This window comes from Anabrus simplex, chromosome 1, assembly GCF_040414725.1.
Source record: "Anabrus simplex isolate iqAnaSimp1 chromosome 1, ASM4041472v1, whole genome shotgun sequence".
Taxonomy (NCBI): domain Eukaryota; kingdom Metazoa; phylum Arthropoda; class Insecta; order Orthoptera; family Tettigoniidae; genus Anabrus; species Anabrus simplex.
Window position 1 is genome coordinate 1,195,635,050 of NC_090265.1, and position 21,944 is coordinate 1,195,656,993.

The following is a 21,944-nucleotide window of genomic DNA, read 5'->3' on the forward strand; positions in this document are numbered from 1 at the left end:
ACAGACAGACACTTCCTTTTATAATTATAGATTGAGCTGACAGGCCGGGAGGCCAGTGGGAGTTAGTGGGTGTTACAGTTGATATCTGTACTTGTCAGAATCGACTTGAGTGAGTTAGAGAGTAGTCAGTCTGGTCTTGTGATGGTAAAGTGAATAATCACTGTGTGGACTGTTGATATCTGTACTTGTCACAATTGGCAGTAAATTGTTTCAGTGTGTTTCCTTGCAAGAAGGAGTGCTCCATGGTAGTTCAGAAAGAGAAAAAGAACTGCTGGAAAAAAATTCACTGAATTTCTGCAAGAAGATACAACCAGAAGCAAAAAAAAAATCTTATTCTGGTGGGTTAAAAAGAAGAAAAACCCAAGTGAAGGTGCTAACTTCATTAAAAATGAACAGGAGGAAGTAATGACACAGAAGCAGGATATATTGCAGAGGTGGGGAAAATAATTTGAACAGCTTTACAACGTGCAAAATACCTCGGTACAAGGAAAAATCGAAGAACCAGATTTAGTGCGGATGGAAGATAAGGAAAACGAGGTGTCCATGGCAGAGATTGAGTGGGCCACTAAAAGAATGAAAGGAGGCATGGCAGCTGGAATTGACGAGGTCACCACAGAAATGATAACAGCAGTAGGAGCAGTTGGTCTACAGTGGTTGTATAGACTCTTCAGAGTGATATGGATAGAAAAGAATGTTCCAAAAGAGTGGACAAAAGGGGTCGTTATACCAATTTTCAAAAAATGAAACAGGAAGCAATGTGAAAATTACAGAGGAGTGATAATGATACCTCATACAGCTAAGATCCTTGAAAGAATCTTGGATAGATGAATAAGAGACAGAGTAGAGGGAAAATTGGCAGAACACCAGTATGGATTCAGAAGAGGCAAGTCCACATTTGACCCAATATTTACATAGCGTCAAATGATGGAAAGGTATTAGGAATACGGAAAGTACATGGTAGTAACGTTTCTAGATATTGAAAAGGTATATGACAGTGTCCCAAGGAATTTGGTACGGAAAACATTGACAGAGGCACAGATTGGGAATGAAACGATGCAGATGGTAACAGCATTGTATCAAAATTGCAAAAGCTGTGTTAGAACCAAAGTGGGTCATACTGAATGGTTCAGAGTTAAGACAGCTTAAGGCAGGGAAGTGTATTGTCTCCCTTACTCTTCATTATCGTCATGGATAGAATTCTGCATAATATCAACGAGAAGATGTAAAGTCTATGCTCTTTGTTGATGACATTGCAGTTTGGAGAGATAATGAAGAGAAAGTACAGACACAAGTTGATTTATGGAATGAGGAGATAAGAAATTTTGGAATGAAGATTAGCACTGTGAAAAGCAAGACTTTGATCATGACAAGAGGTAACAGAAAATCGAGGGGAGTGATAAAAATAGGAAATGAACCTCTCGAAGTTGTGAAAAATTTTAAACATTTGGGCAGCATGATGTCACAAGATAGAAATTTAGATGGAGAAATTGATTTAAGAATTATTTTTTTTGCTAGTTGTTTTACGTCGCACCGACACAGATAGGTCTTACGGCGACGATGAGACTGGAAAAGGCTAGGAGTGGGAAGGAAGCGGCCGTGGCCTAAATTAAGGTACAGCCCCAGCATTTGATTTAAGAATATAGCAGTCTGCAAGTTTCTACCAGTGTGTGAGAGACATTGTATGGAACAAAGATGAGCCAATGAAGTCCAAGAAGGTTTTTCTACTCGTCCTATTATAAACCTATACTGACCTATGCCTCAGCAGCCTGGACGTTGACTAAACGGAGCCAGAGTAAGATACAAGCAGCTGAAATGAGGTTCTTGAGGAGAATACAGGGAAAGACAAGACAAGATAGAATACGAAATGAGAAAATAAGGAGAAGCATGGGAGTGTGTAAACTTCAAGAAGAAATTGATATAGCAAAGCTAAAATGGTTTGGACACATGATGAGAATGCGAGGAGGGAGAATACCCAAGAAAATATCCATGGATACAGAGACTGGATTAGGGGACAGCCTAGAATGAGATGGAGGAGCTCTGTTGTGGACTGTATTGCGAATAGAGGAGTTGATAGCAATAAAGTACTAGAAGAGGAATGGTGGAAAGATCGAGTAAGGTGGAGGGCTTTTTTTTTTTTTTTTTTTTTTTTTTTTTGCTAGGGGCTTTACGTCGCACCGACACAGATAGGTCTTATGGCGACGATGGGGTAGGAAAGGCCTAGGAGTTGGAAGGAAGCGGCCGTGGCCTTAATTAAGGTACAGCCCCAGCATTTGCATGGTATGAAAAGGAGGGCTTTGGTACACTACCCTACCCAGAGAGAATCTGGAAAAGGGAATGGATGAAGAAGAAGGGATTCCCTTACCAGTACTGTAGTGTTGTGTATAATTGTGTATCACTGTGTATCACTGTGTAGTCATTAAGAGAATTGAGTGGGAATTGTGTTTTAAGGAATAGACTCAGTGACAGTAAAGTGATTTTACAATCAAGAAGTGGACGTATCTCATGTGATATTCATTTACACAAATAAGATCGCATTGAGAAAGATAAATTGGCGACCGTGACAGGACGATATTTGACTCGAAAATTAAGATCGACCAGATTACCATGGCGATTTAGCGTAAAGCGCTGGCGTCCCGAGGTTCGCGGACGGCGGGAAGCAAAGTGGACTTACAAGTGAGGCTGCGCCAGGATATATTGGACAACGAGGGGGACTCAGATAGTTTCAACTTTGAAGACTCCTCAGAGGAAGAAGCTGTAAGTGCTATGTTCGCACAATTAACTACTTTTATTCAAGCCTAGTCCAGAAAAATCAAGGCCTAGTTTCAAGAGAAAAAGACTCAGTCTCAAGAAATAAAGGACCAAATCAATTCTTTGGACAAAGAAGTGGACGAAGCAAGTGCCCTGCATGAAAGTACAATGGCCGTGGAGACAGGAGTGAGGCCTGCAAGCAGTGATGCCGGCTCTGGTGTTGTGAAGGTGGCAACCACAAGGGATGGAGGGATCACTTCCTGGACAACATGCCGGGCTCAGTTTGAGACCAGACTGACGTCAGAAGAGCGAGTCTAATACCCGATCGCCGAACTACATGGGCAGGAGGTGGAAGTACGACACAGCCCCCAGCCATGTTCGACCTGTGAGGAGGTTGTGGGAGAATTCAATGAGTGGTGCAGTGTCCACCAACTGAGAGCCAACTATCGAGTCCAGCTGCAGGAGAGGACTCAGTGCACCGATAGAACGCCGCTGGTAAACGCCAAGACCGAACGACCAGGCGACGCGATTGTGGATGGGCCGAATCAGTATGACACCATGCGCAAGGCGGCCAACAGCTTCAGTAAGCACCGCGGCGCCGAGATCGACCCAGGGAGGATGTTTGCCGTCAAACAGATCTACAAGGAGGGTCAGACAAAGTTCAGGAGATGGAGGCAGCGAAGGCAATGACACGGCCAGTGGGACCCTCTCTAGGAGATGGAGAACCAATGGGGACAGAACCAACAACCGACAAATGAGGTTGCCACCTGGCCAGGACAGTCGCCCCAGCACGAAGCCACATGCCAGTAAGAAATGATTTATTATCCAGAGACCAGTCGATCGATTGCTCCTTGTACGTTCGGAGGTGTTCCATTTAGAGTGTTGCAAGAACATTTCCAGAAGCCGATATTTCTAGACTGTTGGTCGAATGGTGTGTGTACATATCTTGAGCTAACAGGCCGAGAGACCATTGGGAGTTAGTGGGTGTCGGAGAGTGTGGGTTAGAGTTGATATCTGTACTTGTCAGAATCGACTTGAATGAGTTAAAGGGTAGTCAGCCTTGCTTTGTAATCGTAAGTGAATAATCAGAATGTGGACTGTTGTTATCTGTACTTGTCAGAATCGGCAGCAAACTGCTTCAATGTGTTCCCCTTACTAGTGTTGTAGTGTTGTGTATAATTGTGTATCATTGTGTAGTCGTTAAGCGAACTGAGTGGGAATTGGAGTGTTGTAAGGAATAGACTCAATGACAATAAGGTGGTTTTACAATTAAGAAGTGGACTTATCTCGTGTGGTATTTATTTACACAAAATCACATTGAGAACGATAAGACATTCATATATAATACTGTAAACCTCCATCACTCAAGCAGCAGCGCACCAGACTCTCACCGCTGGATACCATGGTTCAAATCCCGGTCACTCCATGTGAGATTTGTGCTGGATAAAGCAGAGGCAGGACAGGTTTTTCTCCGGGCACTCCAGTTTTCCCTATCATCTTTCATTCCAGCAACACCCTCCATTAAAATTTCATTTCATCAGTCGGTCATTAATCATTGCCTCAGAGGAGTGCATCAGGCTTCGGAAGCTGGCACAATTCCTATCCTCGCCGCTAGATGGGGTCTTCATTCATTCCATTCCTGACCTGGTCAAATGACTGGAAATAGGCTGTGGATTTTCATATTTAATACTGTCTTACTCAACTATTTTTCTCCACCATAGTTAAAATAAAAAATATGATCTAGCTTAATGATTTTTTATTGGACCACTATGATATTAGCATTAACTGAGGTAAAACCACGCAGAGTACAAACAAAAATTAAATTAACAACTAAATTGGGTGGACAAACTGCTATGTACTGTTTCCCATGTTAGAGTAAACAAAAAGTAGGTAGTTATCTGACATCTGAGTAAAACCACTGCAGTCTGTTTTGATAGCTGCCTTCTGAAGAGTAACAAAGGGACAAAATTAAATATTCCAAATCAATTTTAAAATACTCTGGGAGAAAACAAAACTTGTTCAATAAGTAGCTGTTTGACACACCAGATTTTTCTCAATGTTTAATTTAAACCCTTCCACAAGACTGAAGATTCTCAAAATTAAATTTGAAGAAACATTTCATATTTTTTCAAATATAACTCCCAAATTATCAAATAAGGAATGATCATGACATACAACTATACTCACAGTATCAACACCTCTCTTATACCACTCATCTATCCTAGCAAATTTCCTCTGTTTCTCGGGTTGTGGTCGCTGATGTTTGAGAGTTGGTCCCTTGGAACCAAAATACCAAGGAGCGGATGAGATATACTGTGGTATGTGGGGGTTGATGTCTTTGCCTTCTTCATCAACAGCAGCTGGAGCAGTCCCTGCCTATAAAAGTTACAACAGACAAATTGGTCAACACAAAGAAATACATGATAAAGCATGATAGAATATATTCTTACAAAAGACTATAAGTTAGTGGGAATCTAGGAAATTTCCTTGTACAGAAACAGCTCTCCTCCTTTGGTCATTATAATGTTTTAATCACTAACCATTGACTGATTTTTGAGTGAGAGGAGACCCTCAAGTGACACTACAACCATTTTAAAATATAAAATTATACAACTTTTATAATTATACAGTGAAAAAAGGAAGAATCCTAAAATTCTAACATTCATATAGGCCTACGGTATAAAAATACAGTAGAAGTCTGTTATAGCGAGAATCCATAACAGTGAAAAATTTACTCGCTGTAGTGGAATTTCATCATATCCGATTTTTTGTAAAAGGCAGTGGGAAAATCCCACACACATCAAAATCGATATGAAATGGCTATCAGCGTTTTCACAAATTTCCACACTACGTCTTACTCGTTAGTTATTTTTCTAATTCTGAAATAACATGAACACGTATGTTCGATTTAATTCTGAAAAACTTGGAGTAGTACCACTCCAGTGGCTTCTGTGGTGAACATTTTAGTTTTCTTATTCAAATAGCATTTTTTTAACCTAACTTAACCTACATATTTCAAGCGCCAGTACAGTAATGATAAACTTTTTGCTATAAATTTACACGGGGAGAGCTTTTTCAAAATTTAACAAGACGCAAGAAAATACAGTGGATTTCCTCACCACTGACGATTTCTCGCTTAGCACGTCGTAAATTTGAAGTTCCAATTCACGTCATATTAAATCTAAATGTTCTTTTGTCATCCCTTGTGAAAGGAATGTGATCTCCAACATAGATTAGAGCCCTCACAACAGGAGGCCGGTCGGAGAAAGTTGCACGAAAACAACAAATGGGCTTGAAATTCTGAACTTTACAGGGTAAATTACACCTTCGGGAAGCAAGTCGTAAGCCTCAGGAAAGTTCAATTTTGCTCTCTGGTTTTCATTAATATTGCTGAATAACCCAAAAAGTCTGTGTGTGCTTGTATTTTTCATTCCATTCAGAAGTTAGAAATTTATTCTGTGTTGAGTGATATAGTGAAGGGTAGCAAACTTTTTCGCGTGATAGGCTACGTACGGATTAGGAACATAATTGTGTGAAGTTGACTAGTGTGATGTATATTTGTGTAGCCCAGTTATGTCGCTCGATCTTGTTGTCACTTATTAATGAAGATAAAATTAAAATCCAGGAACATCAACACATTTCAACGGTGGTGTGTATGTTGAAACTCACATCTTTGAGTCGATCGAAGTGTTGTCGCATTAGAGACGGTCAAAGTAATCTTCATGCACATGGCCAAATTTAACTTCCAAATAATTCATGTTGAGGATAGTTATGTCCACCTTTTCAATACAAAAACAATGTGAGGTCATTAACACATCACAATATTTATTACCTTTCAAACATTGGGACCAGTTTCGGCATTATTTGTATGCCATCATCAGCCATAGGAAACTTAGTAACAAGGCCTAAGTACAATATTAACATAACTTACAACATACATATATGTATATATAAAAATGAACATATTCTTACAATGACTATTAAAAAATTTTTGGTGTACACTATAAAACCTTATATTAAAATTGGTAGCATTTTTTATGCGATATATTATAACTTTATACAATTATTTGACTAAAGTTAAAGCTTATTGTCAGTTTTTCTAAATATTACAAAATGTTAAAAGAGCATCCAGATAACAATTTTCAATCTTTAAAAACTTTTATAACTCCTAGGCGTTAAAGATAATAGTACATTTGTTTGGTCGATAGTATTAAATTGACATGCATTAAAATGAAATCGCCTACTGTCAGATGGGAAACAGTGACCTATTTGTACTAGGTATGGAGATAAGTTGCATTATAAGTCTGTAGTAATTCTATAACTTGCGTTAATATAGTTTGGTTATTATCTTTAACGCCTAGGAGTTATAAAAGTTTTTAAAGATTGAAAATTGTTATCTGGATGCTCTTAACATTTTGTAATATTTAGAAAAACTGACAATAAGCTTTAACTTTAGTCAAATAATTGTATAAAGTTATAATATATCGCATAAAAAATGCTACCAATTTTAATATAAGGTTTTATGGTGTACACCAAAAATTTTTTAATAGTCATTGTAAGAATATGTTCATTTTTATATATACATATATGTATGTTGTAAGTTATGTTAATATTGTACTTAGGCCTTGTTACTAAGTTTCCTATGGCTGATGATGGCATACAAATAATGCCGAAACTGGTCCCAATGTTTGAAAGGTAATAAATATGTGATGTGTTAATGACCTCACATTGTTTTTGTATTGAAAAGGTGGACATAACTATCCTCAATTTATAGTGTAAATCTAAATTCAATACGGACCAAAATTAGTTCTTAACTTTAAATAGAACAGCTTACCAAGCAAAGATTAAAGCTCAACATTATATGAGCTTAAAAATAAAAATAGGAAAGTTAGGCAAGGACATAAACTTTATTAAAAAATGTATCGTAAATAACCTGACGCCAAATTTTCTGAAGAATAACAAACAACATATTTTACCACATCAGAGAAGAGTACACCAAAAAACAAACAAACTTTGGCTGCAAAACGAACTTAAGTTTCTATACAAGAAAAAATCCTTTTTAAACAATCGCCTATATGAAACCCACCTTGAAGTCACTGCGTTGCTGACTAATGTACAATGGAACATTTTTCAAGAAAAAGTGCACAGCAAGCTAACCACTACACTTTCTCAGAAACAGCATACAATAGACCATAAATTCCAAATCCTAATCAATAAATCAAATACAGAAAATAGACCGTCCAGGAACGCTACCCCTAATAACGCGCATAGCCAAATTTTAGCTCAATTTCACCCACCCCTCATTAATCTTTCCAACACTAACTTTGACGAAGAAGAAATCGCTATTCTCTCCAAAGGCCCCAAGTATAATTGGCCTAACTATAACTTAGCGAACATGACTAAACAACTAGTAATAGAAACAGAAGCGGCAATCAACAAAATACCCATTGATACTCAGAATGAGGTTAGATATGAAGCGAAGAAACAATTAAACAGTATACTTAATGCACCAATTTACACCACTAATTCAATGCAACACGAAGACCGGAAAAAGATCCTACAGCTTAAGAATAAGATTAAAGATACAAAAACCATCATCACCAAAGCGGACAAAGGAAACACCACTGTTATAATGGACAAAACTGATTATATATCCAAAACAAAAAACTTTTTTACTGACAGTTCGTTTACAATAATAGAAAAAGATCCAACTAAATCTATTCAAAAACAGTTAAAACAGACACTAAAAAACATAACCTTCCTGTTGACTGATAGCGAAAAAAACAAGCTGATCAACATGAATCCTGATCTCCCCACGGTCAAAGCCCAACCAAAAATCCATAAGGAAGGAGTACCTATACGTCCCATAGTAAATTTTAGACCGAGCCCTCTCTACAAGACAGCGCGATTTATACAACAGTTCCTAAGAAAACACTATACTTTCCAAGCAAACAAATCCGCGATGAACACTCTAGAATTAGTTAAAAAACTAGACAACTTTAAAATGCAACCCCATTATACGATGCATTCATTTGATATTATCAACATGTATGCAAACATAAAACCAGAAAAATTACTACCAATAATTTCAAAAAACTTACGTACTTACAGCAAACTCAGTCAATTAGAAATAGCAGATTTTATGACCATCCTTAAACTGTTGGTTAATAGCAATTACTTTACATTCGACAAAGTGATATACAAACAAGATGGACTGGCCATGGGGTCACCAGCGTCTGGTATTTTGGCTGATATATATCTTGATTTTCTTGAACATACTAGAATAGAAAATGATAAGAAATTTAATAACATTCTCTTGTGGATCAGATTTGTTGATGATACGTTTATAGTTATGGACCAGCATCTTTCAGACGCACCTACCACCCTGGCACACCTTAATAATATTGATCCAGATATTAAGTTTACAATAGAATCCGAGGACAACAGAGCTCTTAACTTCTTAGATCTAACAATCACTCGGCTCCCGCATTCCTTTAAATATAAGATCTATAGAAAACAAACACACACCGCTACAACCATTCATAAGGACTCCATACACCCACCCAGCCAAAAGCGAGCAACCTATAATAGTATGATACACCGAGCTTTTAGCATTCCCATGTCAAAATCAGACTTAAATAGAGAACTAAAAACAATACGTAGTATTGCAGCCCATAACGGCTATAATCGTAGTTTCATAGAACGAATAATTTATAAGTTCAAGCACAGACCGAAATCAAACCTACAAAAAGAAATAATTAGACCAAAAGTCTACTCAACATTCACATTTAACCCTAATGTCTATAGAATCACAAACATTTTGAAGAATAAGATTAGCATCTCTTTTAAAACCAACAACAGAAATCTTGACATATTTCATAACGCTAAACTGGTCAACGCACCAAACCACAGATTTCACTGTAACAGCTGTAATAGTACAAACATTGGACAAACAGGGAGATCCTTTAAGGTTAGGTACAATGAGCACGTCAACGCCATTAAATATAGGAGATTTTCAGCTATAGGACAACACATCAATGACTATAAACACAGTTTTCATGACATCAACCATGATATTGACGTCGTAGAAATAATGGAAAAAGGGCCCTTACTTGACATAACGGAACAATGTTTTATATCATTAGATCAGTATTTTAAGCCGAATTATAATCTGAATGAGGTTTCCGAAAAACCCACGATATTGTTTGATACGCTCATTTCAGTGATCAACAGTCTAAAAAGACCAATAAATCAACCAGTACACAAAATGGTGCGCAATATGCTCATATACCATCCCCTCCGTAATCCACGCCCTCCCGACCAATAACCTCGCATTATCGCGATCCCCCCTCCCCCTACATAACATGCTCCGCCCCTCTTCTAATACTCGTAGTCTGCTTTCTGCCTTTCCGGTAGACAGTTCCTCATCAGCTTCATTCTCGACAACACAGTGCTTAGGGTGAGTTTCTACTTAAACGAAAATAATGCCTATTAAACTTAGTTATTCTTACGCTAATACATAGTATATATATTCTTTCTTCTTAGGTCCGTCTTGGATCGAGATATTTCTAGAACCTCAAAGACCTTGAATGTTATGGTCCAAGAAAATTTGGTTCACCAGTCCACTTCGACCAAGTCGATCTACATTTTATGAACATTAGCATAAACGACGGAATATTACATTACGATCATTGCTCAACGACATTACATTACGAAATAAGAAATTTATTCAATCCAAAATCCACCTAAAATAGAGTGAACCTGCAATCGATTCTAAGAGGAACTGCTTTGCTCACTATATATCTTCACTGAAAAAGGGACCTCTACAATGGACAATTAATATTTTAAAGTTTAAAATATCAGCCGAATTTATCATTTTATTCGACTTGTTATTAAATAACCAAACTATATTAACGCAAGTTATAGAATTACTACAGACTTATAATGCAACTTATCTCCATACCTAGTACAAATAGGTCACTGTTTCCCATCTGACAGTAGGCAATTTCATTTTAATGCATGTCAATTTAGTACTATCGACCAAACAAATGTACTATTACCTTTAACGCCTAGGAGTTATAAAAGTTTTTAAAGATTGAAAATTGTTATCTGGATGCTCTTTTAACATTTTGTAATATTTAGAAAAACTGACAATAAGCTTTAACTTTAGTCAAATAATTGTATAAAGTTATAATATATCGCATAAAAAATGCTACCAATTTTAATATAAGGTTTTATAGTGTACACCAAAAATTTTTTAATAGTCATTGTAAGAATATGTTCATTTTTATATATACATATATGTATGTTGTAAGTTATGTTAATATTGTACTTAGGCCTTGTTACTAAGTTTCCTATGGCTGATGATGGCATACAAATAATGCCGAAACTGGTCCCAATGTTTGAAAGGTAATAAATATGTGATGTGTTAATGACCTCACATTGTTTTTGTATTGAAAAGGTGGACATAACTATCCTCAATTTATAGTGTAAATCTAAATTCAATACGGACCAAAATGAAGTTCTTAACTTTAAATAAATAATTCATGGTCGAAGAGTGTGACCAGAAATGTTTAATAACCCACTGGCCCGGCTTCAGCTGACATTTGTTTTACAGAGTGATCTACAAATAATGTGCTGATACTTTTATGGGCCCCAGTGCAAATGTTTCTATATTTGTTGTCTGGTGTTTTACACACCTTTATATTCACTGTCGTTATTTAATAAGCCCCAGTGGAAGAGGATTTTGTATTTGTTCTCTTGTATTTTTCCCACCTTTTAATACTCTCATCTCATCTTTAGAAACGGCAGATAGCCTATATCTTTCACTGTACCTGCACGTACCGGTACATGACGTAAAATGCATGCATAATATAACTATTTATAATAGTTTATTTAAATCCGCCTTGATCAATACACTCATTAAATGAAAGAAACACTATTTATTAAACCATACATGTTTCGGGAAATCTCAACCATTCCCTTCATCAGTGGTTAGATCAAAGAATAACACAATATGACACAATCTTTTGTTTTACAATTTGAAGGAGTATTGTGTCCCAATACATCATATCAAAGAGTAAAGAGAACTTATGAAATATTATAAAAATGATCAATACATACATGCGTCGGAAAAAGAAAACAAAAACAACATATCAAGTGTTTACATACCCCTGTTGGATAGTTCTGATTCGTGTATTAAATAGTATGTTTTCTTGCTTAACACATTATCTTACCTTGTCCCCTGCAGAAACATCGTAACGAGCTTTTACTGAATAAACTAACCTCTGAAATCAATCACCCACTTTGAATCGTATATTGAGGTGTATTACATACTTAATTTCAGTACATAGCATTTAAATTAAGTGATCATTTATTTCAGCCCTTATTTCTAACCACTACTGTTATCGGCCACATTATTCACACATTTAAAATATGGAGGCATGTTCTCTTTCATTTTTGAATTGTGCTTACAGAACTCCAGTCGAGTATTACTAATAGACTCCGACGCCCCCCTCGAGTGCTATGTATAGCACAAAAACTATGCCGAAGGTGATCGATCGCATTTAACATAATCGCTGGAGTGCATAAATATTGATAACAAAAAAATAACGCATGCTAAATAGCTTGTATTAACGGATGCATCAGGAATAGGGTTCATGCTGTAACCAAAGGATAATACACAGTTTAATATAGGAATTTTCAAGGGACATAAAAATGTTTTCATTACAGCGGATTTCTAGCTATATGCAGTACTTGCTATAGCGGACTTCTACAGTATTTGCAAAAAATATGTTTTTAGAAAATTATCTTTCACTCTGTATAAGACGGGTAGGGAATGTACATTTCAAATAAAAATAATGCAGGCTGAATCATACCTTTCTGGCTTCTTCCAACTCTTTGGCCTTCCTCCAGTCCTCTCGTGACTTTTTCTTTGGTTCGTCATCTTCTACAGTTCCAGTGCTTTTGTTTCTAATAATCTCAGAAACTGGAACATTCTGAACAACAGCCATTTTTACTGGACTGTACCCTATAAAAAAAATCATGAAATAAACTCTGCACACATATTAAAGGGCTGTATTTCAGGACTGATGGAACAAGGGAGACTAGGAGATGAAAAGTCAACTCTTAAGGAGAAATTCTGTTTTGGAAAAGTGATCTTTAAATCACTCCAGTAAAAGACTTAAAATATATAGAATGGCCCATAACATGTATTTTGCAGAACCCTTTACTTCTTTTAATTTCTTTATAGAGAATATTCAACAACATCTGACCTTACCTTGAAGTTGACAAATAATATCCTAAGAAGCCTACTCTAAGGTGCAGAAGACATCATACAGGTCATTCTTGAGCCAGCATCAACATTGTCTTACAGAGAAGATGACACTTCCTACAGAGCGAATTAAGCAAAACAAAATATCAGATAAATTATCCAGTAAAACTAAGGAAGCATGGTCATTTCACAGAGTCATGAGTGAACAATTAAATTTATTTTTAGAGAAAAGCAACATGTCTCAAAAGTTTGTTAAAGATACCTGGATGGGAAGTACTCCAGAAAGCCTGAAAATTACCTGTACTGACTGAGTAATCACTAATAAAGATAAACACAAATTCATAAGACAGCTGCTGTACTGAGGGTGTTGAAGGGGTTACTACAGACTAAAACAGGTAACTCAGACATAAAAATATGCATACTGGGCCTGGAAAGCCATGTGGATATTACTGTAATTTTTTTTTCTCAAAAAAACAATCTAATCAGATTATATGACTGGCTCCTTGGCTGAATGGTCAGCGAAGTTGCCTTTGGTTCAGAAAGCCCCAGGTTAGATTCCCAACCTTAAATGGTCATTTCCTCTGGCTCGGGGACTGGGTGTTTGTACTGTCCCCAGCATCCATGCAACTCACACACAACACTATCCTCTAGTACAAAAACATGCAGATTCCAAACACGGCAGATACCGTCCACCCTCGCTGCAGGATCTGCCTAACAAGAGCTGCACCAGGTTAGCAAGAGCCTCGCCAAATTATTATTGTTATTAGTGTTATCAGATTATATGAAATAATCTACTTAGAGAAGGTTTGATTCCAAGGAGAGTGACCGCGTGTTAACACGCTATGTCTATGGAGCCCAGCTTGCATTCCGTAGATGACCATCGGCTGTCATGGGAATGGTTTTCTGTGGTTTCCCATTTTCACTTCTAGTCAAATTCCTGGTAGTTCCTACTCACAGGCCACAGCCAATTCCTTTCACCTCCTTACCCAATTTCATTCATTCACCATAATTCATTTCATCTTCATTAGGTCCTCGAGGTTGGCATCAGGAAGGACATCTGGCCATAAAAACATGCCATATAATTTCATCTCATCTCATCCCTTGCCCCACGGGACTAACAAGTAGACATACACTTACAGAAGGTTTGAAGGCTCAGAACCTCAGGGTGAATCAGATTATACGATGGTGCAACAACCCTACAGAAAATGGGAAAAAACATAATTAACATGACTGAGAAGTGTGAGGAATCAGAAGATCTCCTGGAGAGAAAGAAGACATCAATATTGGGTTTGAAACTAAATTGACAAGGGAAGAAAGTGTTGAGGAAGAATAATATTCAATACCAACTACAGGGAGATGAAAGATAGAGTAGGATTCATCTTAGCAGAGGACTCAAGTGGGATTACAGATATCTAGTAAATCAACAACAGACTCGTCAATGCAATGGCGCACTTAGGACAGACGAAAATACAGTAGTTCACATATACGAGATTGGATGCTACCATGATATGGCTGATGCCCACAGCAGTTCCTTGAATCTGATAGAATTGAATAAATCTAGAATAACAGTTCATCTGCCGTAAGACAGGCCTTAATTTCCCCCTGAAGCTGGAAAAGTTGTGTGTTAAGATGAATTGTGTGAGGTAGATGTCTACCTTCCATGCCAACCTCTTCACGAGAAAACTGGATAACAATTTCCTTGCTACTGAGCTTCTCCAGTCCATAGGTTGGTGGAAGTTCATTTAGGATATCTTTCTTCTGTGGCACTGTGGACCAAACCTACTTCACTCATTCCTCCTGCACCATCTCAACTTTAATAATTGTGGTTAAGTGTCAGAGAGGGCCACTACTAAAGATTCATTAATTAATTAAACAAATAAATAACTGATATGTCCATTTCTCTTGGCAGATCACTGCCACTTCGCTCACCTACTTTGGAACTGATACAGATATTGATTCCCATTGGAAACCTGAAATATTTGTCCTGAATGAGTAAATTCATAATTCCAATATAACTGGTCAGTTATTGGACATTATAAATTCTCCAGCTAACTCAATATTGGTGGGCTGATGACCTAGATGTTAGGCCTCTTAAAATAACAAGCACAAGCATCATTCCTGGTTGCTAACATTTATGCCCCAGTGTGCCAATTTGGGCTCATCAGTTGGTAACTAGCACACATACCAAGACTCATGGCTACTGCATACCATGGAGGCCACTGCATAGACTACTTGGAGTCACCGGCAGTGCCAATGCACTATAACAGAGTTTGTCTCATTTAAAAAAATTGATGCCTACTAGGCCATCAGATGGTGTAGATACTGATTTCCATAGGGTACCTGAAATATTTGTCCTGAATGAGTACACTCATAATTCCAATATAATTGGTCCATTATTTGGATTGATCAATTTTCCAGCTAACTCATTCTTGGTTGCAAGCATGTGCTAGTTACCAACAGATGACCCAAACTGGCACAATGGCGTGAAATAAATCATTTTTCAAGCGGGTATCTGTGTCCAGAAATGCATGGTTTGGGCACTGTGAGGCATCAAATTTTGAAAATGCTTTTGATATGATAATGGGTGTGCATTTCACATATTGTAAATTTATAATACCAGTATAAATGGTCAGTTATTGGACATTATAAATTTTCCAGCTAACTCATTCCTGGTTGCCAGCGTTTCGCCCCAGCATGCTAAGTTAGTCTCTATAATCTATCAGCTTCATTGTCCGTATTGATGAATTAAGAATGCAAGTATGAAGAATGAGATTTCCACCTAATCAATACTTAGTTTTAGTAATGTTTATGTACTATCGCTATTAAGCAGGTTCACCAACAGCTGATGATGACCTTTTTACAGGTCGAATCCGGTACTGTTTCAATGTGATAACTTTAAACATTTTATAATAAAGTATTGATTAGGTGGAAATCTCATTCTTCATACTTGCATAAGTTAGTCTCATCAGATATATCTGATGCCCAGGCAGGCAACAATTTTTAGTAATGAGACAAAGTCTCTCACAGCACATTGGCACAGCCAGTGGCTGCAAGTAGCCTACGCAGTGGCCTCCATGTTATGCACTAGCCATGCGTCTTGGTGGGTGTACTATTAAGCAACTGATGAGCCCAACTTAGCACACTCGGACAAAATGCTGGCAACCAGAAATGAGTTAGCTAGAAAATTTATAATGCCCAATAACGGACCATTTATATTGGTATTATAAGTGGCATGTTCCGAGCTGTCAGTGGAGAGATGGCGTGGAATGACATCAGTAGATGAATAAGTTTGAGTGGTGTCTTTAAAAGTAGGAAAGATCACAATATGAAGATAAAGTTGAAATTCAAGAGGATAAATTGGGGCAAATATTTGTTTATAGGAAGAGGAGTTACGGATTGAAATAACTTAACACGGGAGATGTTCAATAAATGTCCAATTTCTTTGCAATAATTTAAGAAAAGGCTAGAAAAACAACACATAGGGAATCTGCCACCTGGGCGACTGCCCTAAATGCAGATCAGTAGTGACTGAATGTCTATCTAGCCTTTCCTTAAATATTTTCAAAGACCTTGGAAATTTACCAAACATTTCACATGATAAATTATTCCAATCCATAACTCTCGTCCTACAAATTAATAATTGTCCCAATTTACCCTCCTGAATTTCAACTTTATCTTCATGTTATAATTTATCTTACTTTGAAAAGCTCCGCTCAAACTTATTCGCCTGCTAATGTCATTCCACACCATCTCTCCACTGACAGCTGGGAGCATACCACTTACAAACCATCACTCTCATTACTGTTCCGTATTGAAAACAGCGATCTCACTTAGTATACAAAAGGAGTATACTTATTACCCCACCTATTCGATACAATTAATACCATGTTATGTGGTTAAATATACATAGAAATTTTAAATTTTTAGGGTACATGCCCAATAAAAGAAGGGCAAAACATGTCCCCTTAAAATTTAAAATTTCTATGTTTATTTAACCATATAACATGGTATTAATTGTACTGAATAGGTGGAGTAATAAATATACTCCTTTTGTAAACTATGTGAGAGCATACCACTTAGTCAAGCATCTCGTCCCATTACTCTCATGTCTTCCCAGCCCAATGTTTGCCAGAGTTTTGTAAAACCACTCCTTAGTCGGAAATCATCCAGTATCGGATATCATAAGGCCCCGATTGAATGTCCTGGCACAAGTTATTTCCTTTACTTAGAAATATAACGATAGAATACAAGATCATTCCATTTATTTGGGACCTTTACAAAGGTCAAGTAGCAGTCATATCTCTCCTTCTTAAAGAAGGATCATCAGTGCCATTACATATGAAGAAAGGTGTGTGAGCAGGGTGACTTCTATCACCCATTCACTTCAATACTTTGAAGTTGATAACCGAATCCATATCAAGTATAAATATGGGAATCAAAGTGAATAGGGAGCAGATCAACGTAATCCAGTTAGCTGATGACCAAGTTACAATCAGTGATGCTGAGAATTCCGAATTCAGTAAGAAAATGTATGTCCAACCCTTGTCCCATTTTATATGGAGTCGACTATGAAGTGAGATGAATCTACATAGTGAGTTTCTATGACCGGATGCCCTTCTTGACATCAACCTCGTCAGAGGAGTTAATGAGATTAAATGAATGACGAAATGAGGAAGGGAGAGGGTGAACTCCAGTACGGACACATAGCTTACTCCTGTTGAATAGCACCAAGGGGTCTGTTCACAGCTTTACATTCCCATCCAATAGACAAATCACCATCAGTAGCCTCATATGCCCTCACTGCACATGAGCACTGCGGAGAGGTATGGAACTGAAACCAGGCTTTTGGCATGCAATTTACGGATTAGAAATTGTATACCACCACTTCTGCTACCCTGCTGGTCAATATTTTGATGGTGAAATTTTTCAACCAATGGGACTTGAACAGGTTAAACACTGTGTCAGACCACACAGACTTGATGTTTTAGCAACCATGACCACCAGGTGGGCTAAAAAATACAGTACAGAAATATAGAATGAAAATCAATCGTACACATGTCTATAAATCTTTGATTAATGATATGCAAAGAGCAAACTGAACAATGTTCACATACCTTGGACAGAAAATAATTGAAGATGCAAGATGTACACAGAAGTCAACGGTACAATCGTTCAGACGAAAATAGTTATATTTTCTTCTACAAGTTGCTTTACGTTGCACTGACTCAGAGACGTCTAATTGCAAAAGTGGGATAGGAAAGGGCCAGGAGTGGGAAGGAAGGCCATGATGGCGTAGATCATGGGAGACTACTGGCAAAAATGAGAGCAATTGGACTAGACAAAAGACTGATTGAATGGGTGGCTATATTTCTAGAAAAGAGAACTCAGGGAATTAGAGTAGGTGAAGCTTTATCTGACCCTGTAATAATTATGAGGGGAATTCCTCAAGGCAGAATTGAAGATTTATGTTTTCTTATATATATAACTGATATGAGTAAAGAAGTGGAATCAAAAATAAGGCTTTTTGCAAATGATGTTATTCTGTATAGAGTAAGTTACAAGATGGCGAGCAACTACAACGTGACCTTGATAATGTTGTGAGATGGACAGTACGCAATGGTATGATGATAAATGGGGTTAAATGTCAGGTTGTGAGTCTCAAAAATAGCAAAAATTCCTCTCAGTTTTAATTACTGTGTTGATGGGGGAAAGTTCCATTTGGGGATCATTGTAAGTATCTAGGTGTTAATATAAGGAGAGATCTTCATTGGGTAATCACATAAATGGGACTGTAAATAAAGGGTACAGATCTCTGCACATGGTTATGAGGGTATTCAGGGGTTGTAGTAAGGATGTAAAGGAGAGAGCATATAAGTCTCTGGTGAAACCCCAACTAGAGTATCGTTCCAGTGAATGGGACCCTCAACAGGGTTACTTCATTTAAGAACAGAAAAGATCCAAAGAAAAGCAGCGCGACTTGTTGTGGGTGATTTCCGACAAAAGAGTAGCTTTACAAAAATGTTGCAAAGTTTGAGGTGGGAAGACTTGGGAGAAAGGAGACAAGCTGCTCAACTAAGTAGTATGTTGAAAAAGATGACTCCCATAGGGAACCTGAAATATTTGTTCCGAATGAGTAAACACTGGCAACCAGAATGAGTTAGCTGGAAAATTTATAATGTCCAATAACGGACCAACTATATAAGTGGTATGTTCTGAGCTGTCAGTGAAGAGATGACATGGAATGACATTAGTAGATGAATAACTTTGAGTGCTGTCTTTAAAAGTAGGAGAGATTACAATATCAAAGGGAAATGTCCACACGGAAGACCCTGAAACCTGTTCATGAACCAGCTGATGGAAGATATTCGTGTGGACCACAATGTGACTGTGAAGCAGTACGTTGAAGATCGTAAAACTTGGAGAGCATTCATAGCAAATGATCTGTCTTAGGACTGTACACTACAGACAAAAATAGAGCTGATCATACAATTCATAACATTCATTCTTTAGTTTGCTTTAAGTCGTCATACAGAAAAAGTAGACTAGGTACCTCTTGAACATATTCTTTAATGAATTATCTTGATATCTGAAGCTTCTATAATTGGAATGTAACTAGGTGATGATGAATCTTAACTTTACCACAACTAAAGACTAGTACATAAATAAACACCAACACAAATTCAAAAAGAGGTAAACCATTAAGCTAAGAGGTAGTTAGAAATATAAAACCAACAGCCCAAATGAAGTGTTTAATACCAAACAAGCAAATCATTACCACCATTGCATATAATTTAGAAGGTTGTACATCTGCTGCATACTGTGTTAAGCCACTGAAATTATTTACAGAATGGTTGCTCGTAGTAATTCCTCTTTCTAAAAAAAAAAAAAAAAAAAAAAAAAAAAAAAAAAAAAAAAAAAAAAAAAAAACACCACCACCACAATACACACAACAAACAGATGAATTTAATTTTCGGATATGTCTTCAATTATTCAATTATTCCACAAATATTACTTGGTGTACATGGACAAATTACCAATGTTGTTCATCTAAAACACTCACATGAAACTACTCAAAGCATGCACAAATTTGCAACTAATTTTTAAAAATGTAAGTAAATGTTTAAGATAGGGAAAATAAAAATACACTTACCTGAAAACAATCCAATTTAGAACCCAGTGAAGAAATCCATAGTATGAAGGCCTGAGGAAACAAGCACAGAAACCAATATCTTACAAGGTACGACAGACGTACAATTATCGCTCTCGATTATTAAATAACCTTCTGATTCACCAACGACAAAAAAGAAATCAAAAATCTATATCAGCAGTTTTCAAACACAAGGGAAATACTTCACAAAACTAAGATCTCACAAACAGCTGATTATGAAAATCACAACATTACAAAGGTAAACAAACAATAGAACAGGATCACCAACACCTGACTTAATATTATCCGCGCACTTTTTAGTGATAGATTTTTGTACTCGTTGGAGAAGTAAGAAGGGTTCCGTTAATACTGCCAACTGAATGGAAATGAAATCTGAATTGAATCGATAATATGATCGATCGATATGAATTTTATAAACCTTTATTATTTTAAGCAAACAACTGTGTCACACACACACAATATTTAATACTATATAACATTTCCCGTTGCGTAAAGTGTTCCTAGCATGAATTCTATAGTTTAGCTTTGCTGTGTAAACAACAACAGTACGAGTACTTAAAGTGTACGCCAGATGGCGCACAGCGATGATAAGCGATTCTTAGTTTGTGTTTCAAAGGTTGCCAATACGAATCTCGAAGATAACCAAAGTCGACCGCTTCAGCACTAAGGTGTAAATCTATCACTAAAAAGTGCGCAGATAATATATATCCCACCACGAACTCAAAATAATGGATTTATCACAAACATTACGGTATGTTATTAACCAAACGTAGTGGATCAAGTCCAAAGCTCCGGATTAGAGACACGGAAGCCTGGGCGCCCGCAGGATCATTCCCAGGAGGGGGAAGCACATTAACAAATTTCTTGAATATAAAAACCAATATAACGTCAGCAACATTAAATTGTTTACAGAAACTTTCGGTTATAACAGATGCCAGATGACTGTCAGAAAGTTCAGTTTATGAAATAATCTGGTATGATATTAAACAATTGACATCAACGTTTTTAGAATTCCAGGGGGGAGGCAAGCGCCACTTCTTGCCAGCCCTCCCTCGTGGGCACCCATGCACGGAAGGGTTCGAACATCACAATCGGCTGTCCTGAGAATGTTTTTCGGCGGTTTTCTATTTTCACTATATTACCAGGAAAATTAGGGGCAGTTCTCATACTCTACAGCCGATTCCTTCCACTTTGCAAACCGATTTAATTTTCTCATAATTAATCATTCGTTTCATCTTCATTAACTCATCAACTGAGGAAGGAAGGACAACTGACCATGAAAAACATGCCGAATTATTTCATCTCACCTCATCCCCAACCACTCATCAGGAGACGAGACTAATATCAATCAATCAATCAATGATCTTCCCTTAGGGCTGCGGTCCAGGTGGCAGATTACTGTCAGTTGTTAGCTTTTTCCTGAACATTTTCAAAATACTTGGGAATTTATCAAACATTTCCCTTGATAATTTATTCCAATCCCTTACGCCTAGTCCTATAATTTGATTATTCAAGAAGACAATTTGGAGAAAAAATCCTAGACCACCAAAACCACTTGAAAAATATATTTCAATTGCCTTGCAGAATTTTATTATCCCCAACAACGGCAAGAAGTTCCAATCCAGGAGTCCATTGTTAGATGCGCTAGCGAGTGGTTGGCTGTTCCAAGAGCTCTGTAATAAAGTAGTTAATAGTTGTAGAAATTTAGCAAATTTTGTGTGGGTGATACATGTAGTTCCACAAATACTGGTGTTT

The 21,944-nt window shown here is 37.2% G+C and overlaps 1 protein-coding gene across 1 annotated transcript in view; it reads right to left on the reverse strand.

The window, feature by feature from the left end:
• The window catches only part of Slu7 (Pre-mRNA-splicing factor Slu7), a 143,464-nt gene extending 122,999 nt beyond the window's left edge, over positions 1 to 20,465 (reverse strand). The window contains exons 1-4 of the mRNA XM_067137551.2: positions 20,172 to 20,465; positions 13,028 to 13,138; positions 12,627 to 12,778; positions 4,936 to 5,124 (exon numbers count right to left, since the gene is read on the reverse strand). Coding sequence (XP_066993652.2) covers positions 4,936 to 5,124; positions 12,627 to 12,761 — 324 coding nt within the window. The 5' untranslated portion in view covers positions 12,762 to 12,778; positions 13,028 to 13,138; positions 20,172 to 20,465. The remainder of the gene's footprint in view (positions 1 to 4,935; positions 5,125 to 12,626; positions 12,779 to 13,027; positions 13,139 to 20,171) is intronic.
• Between the last annotated feature and the right edge of the window lie 1,479 nt (positions 20,466 to 21,944).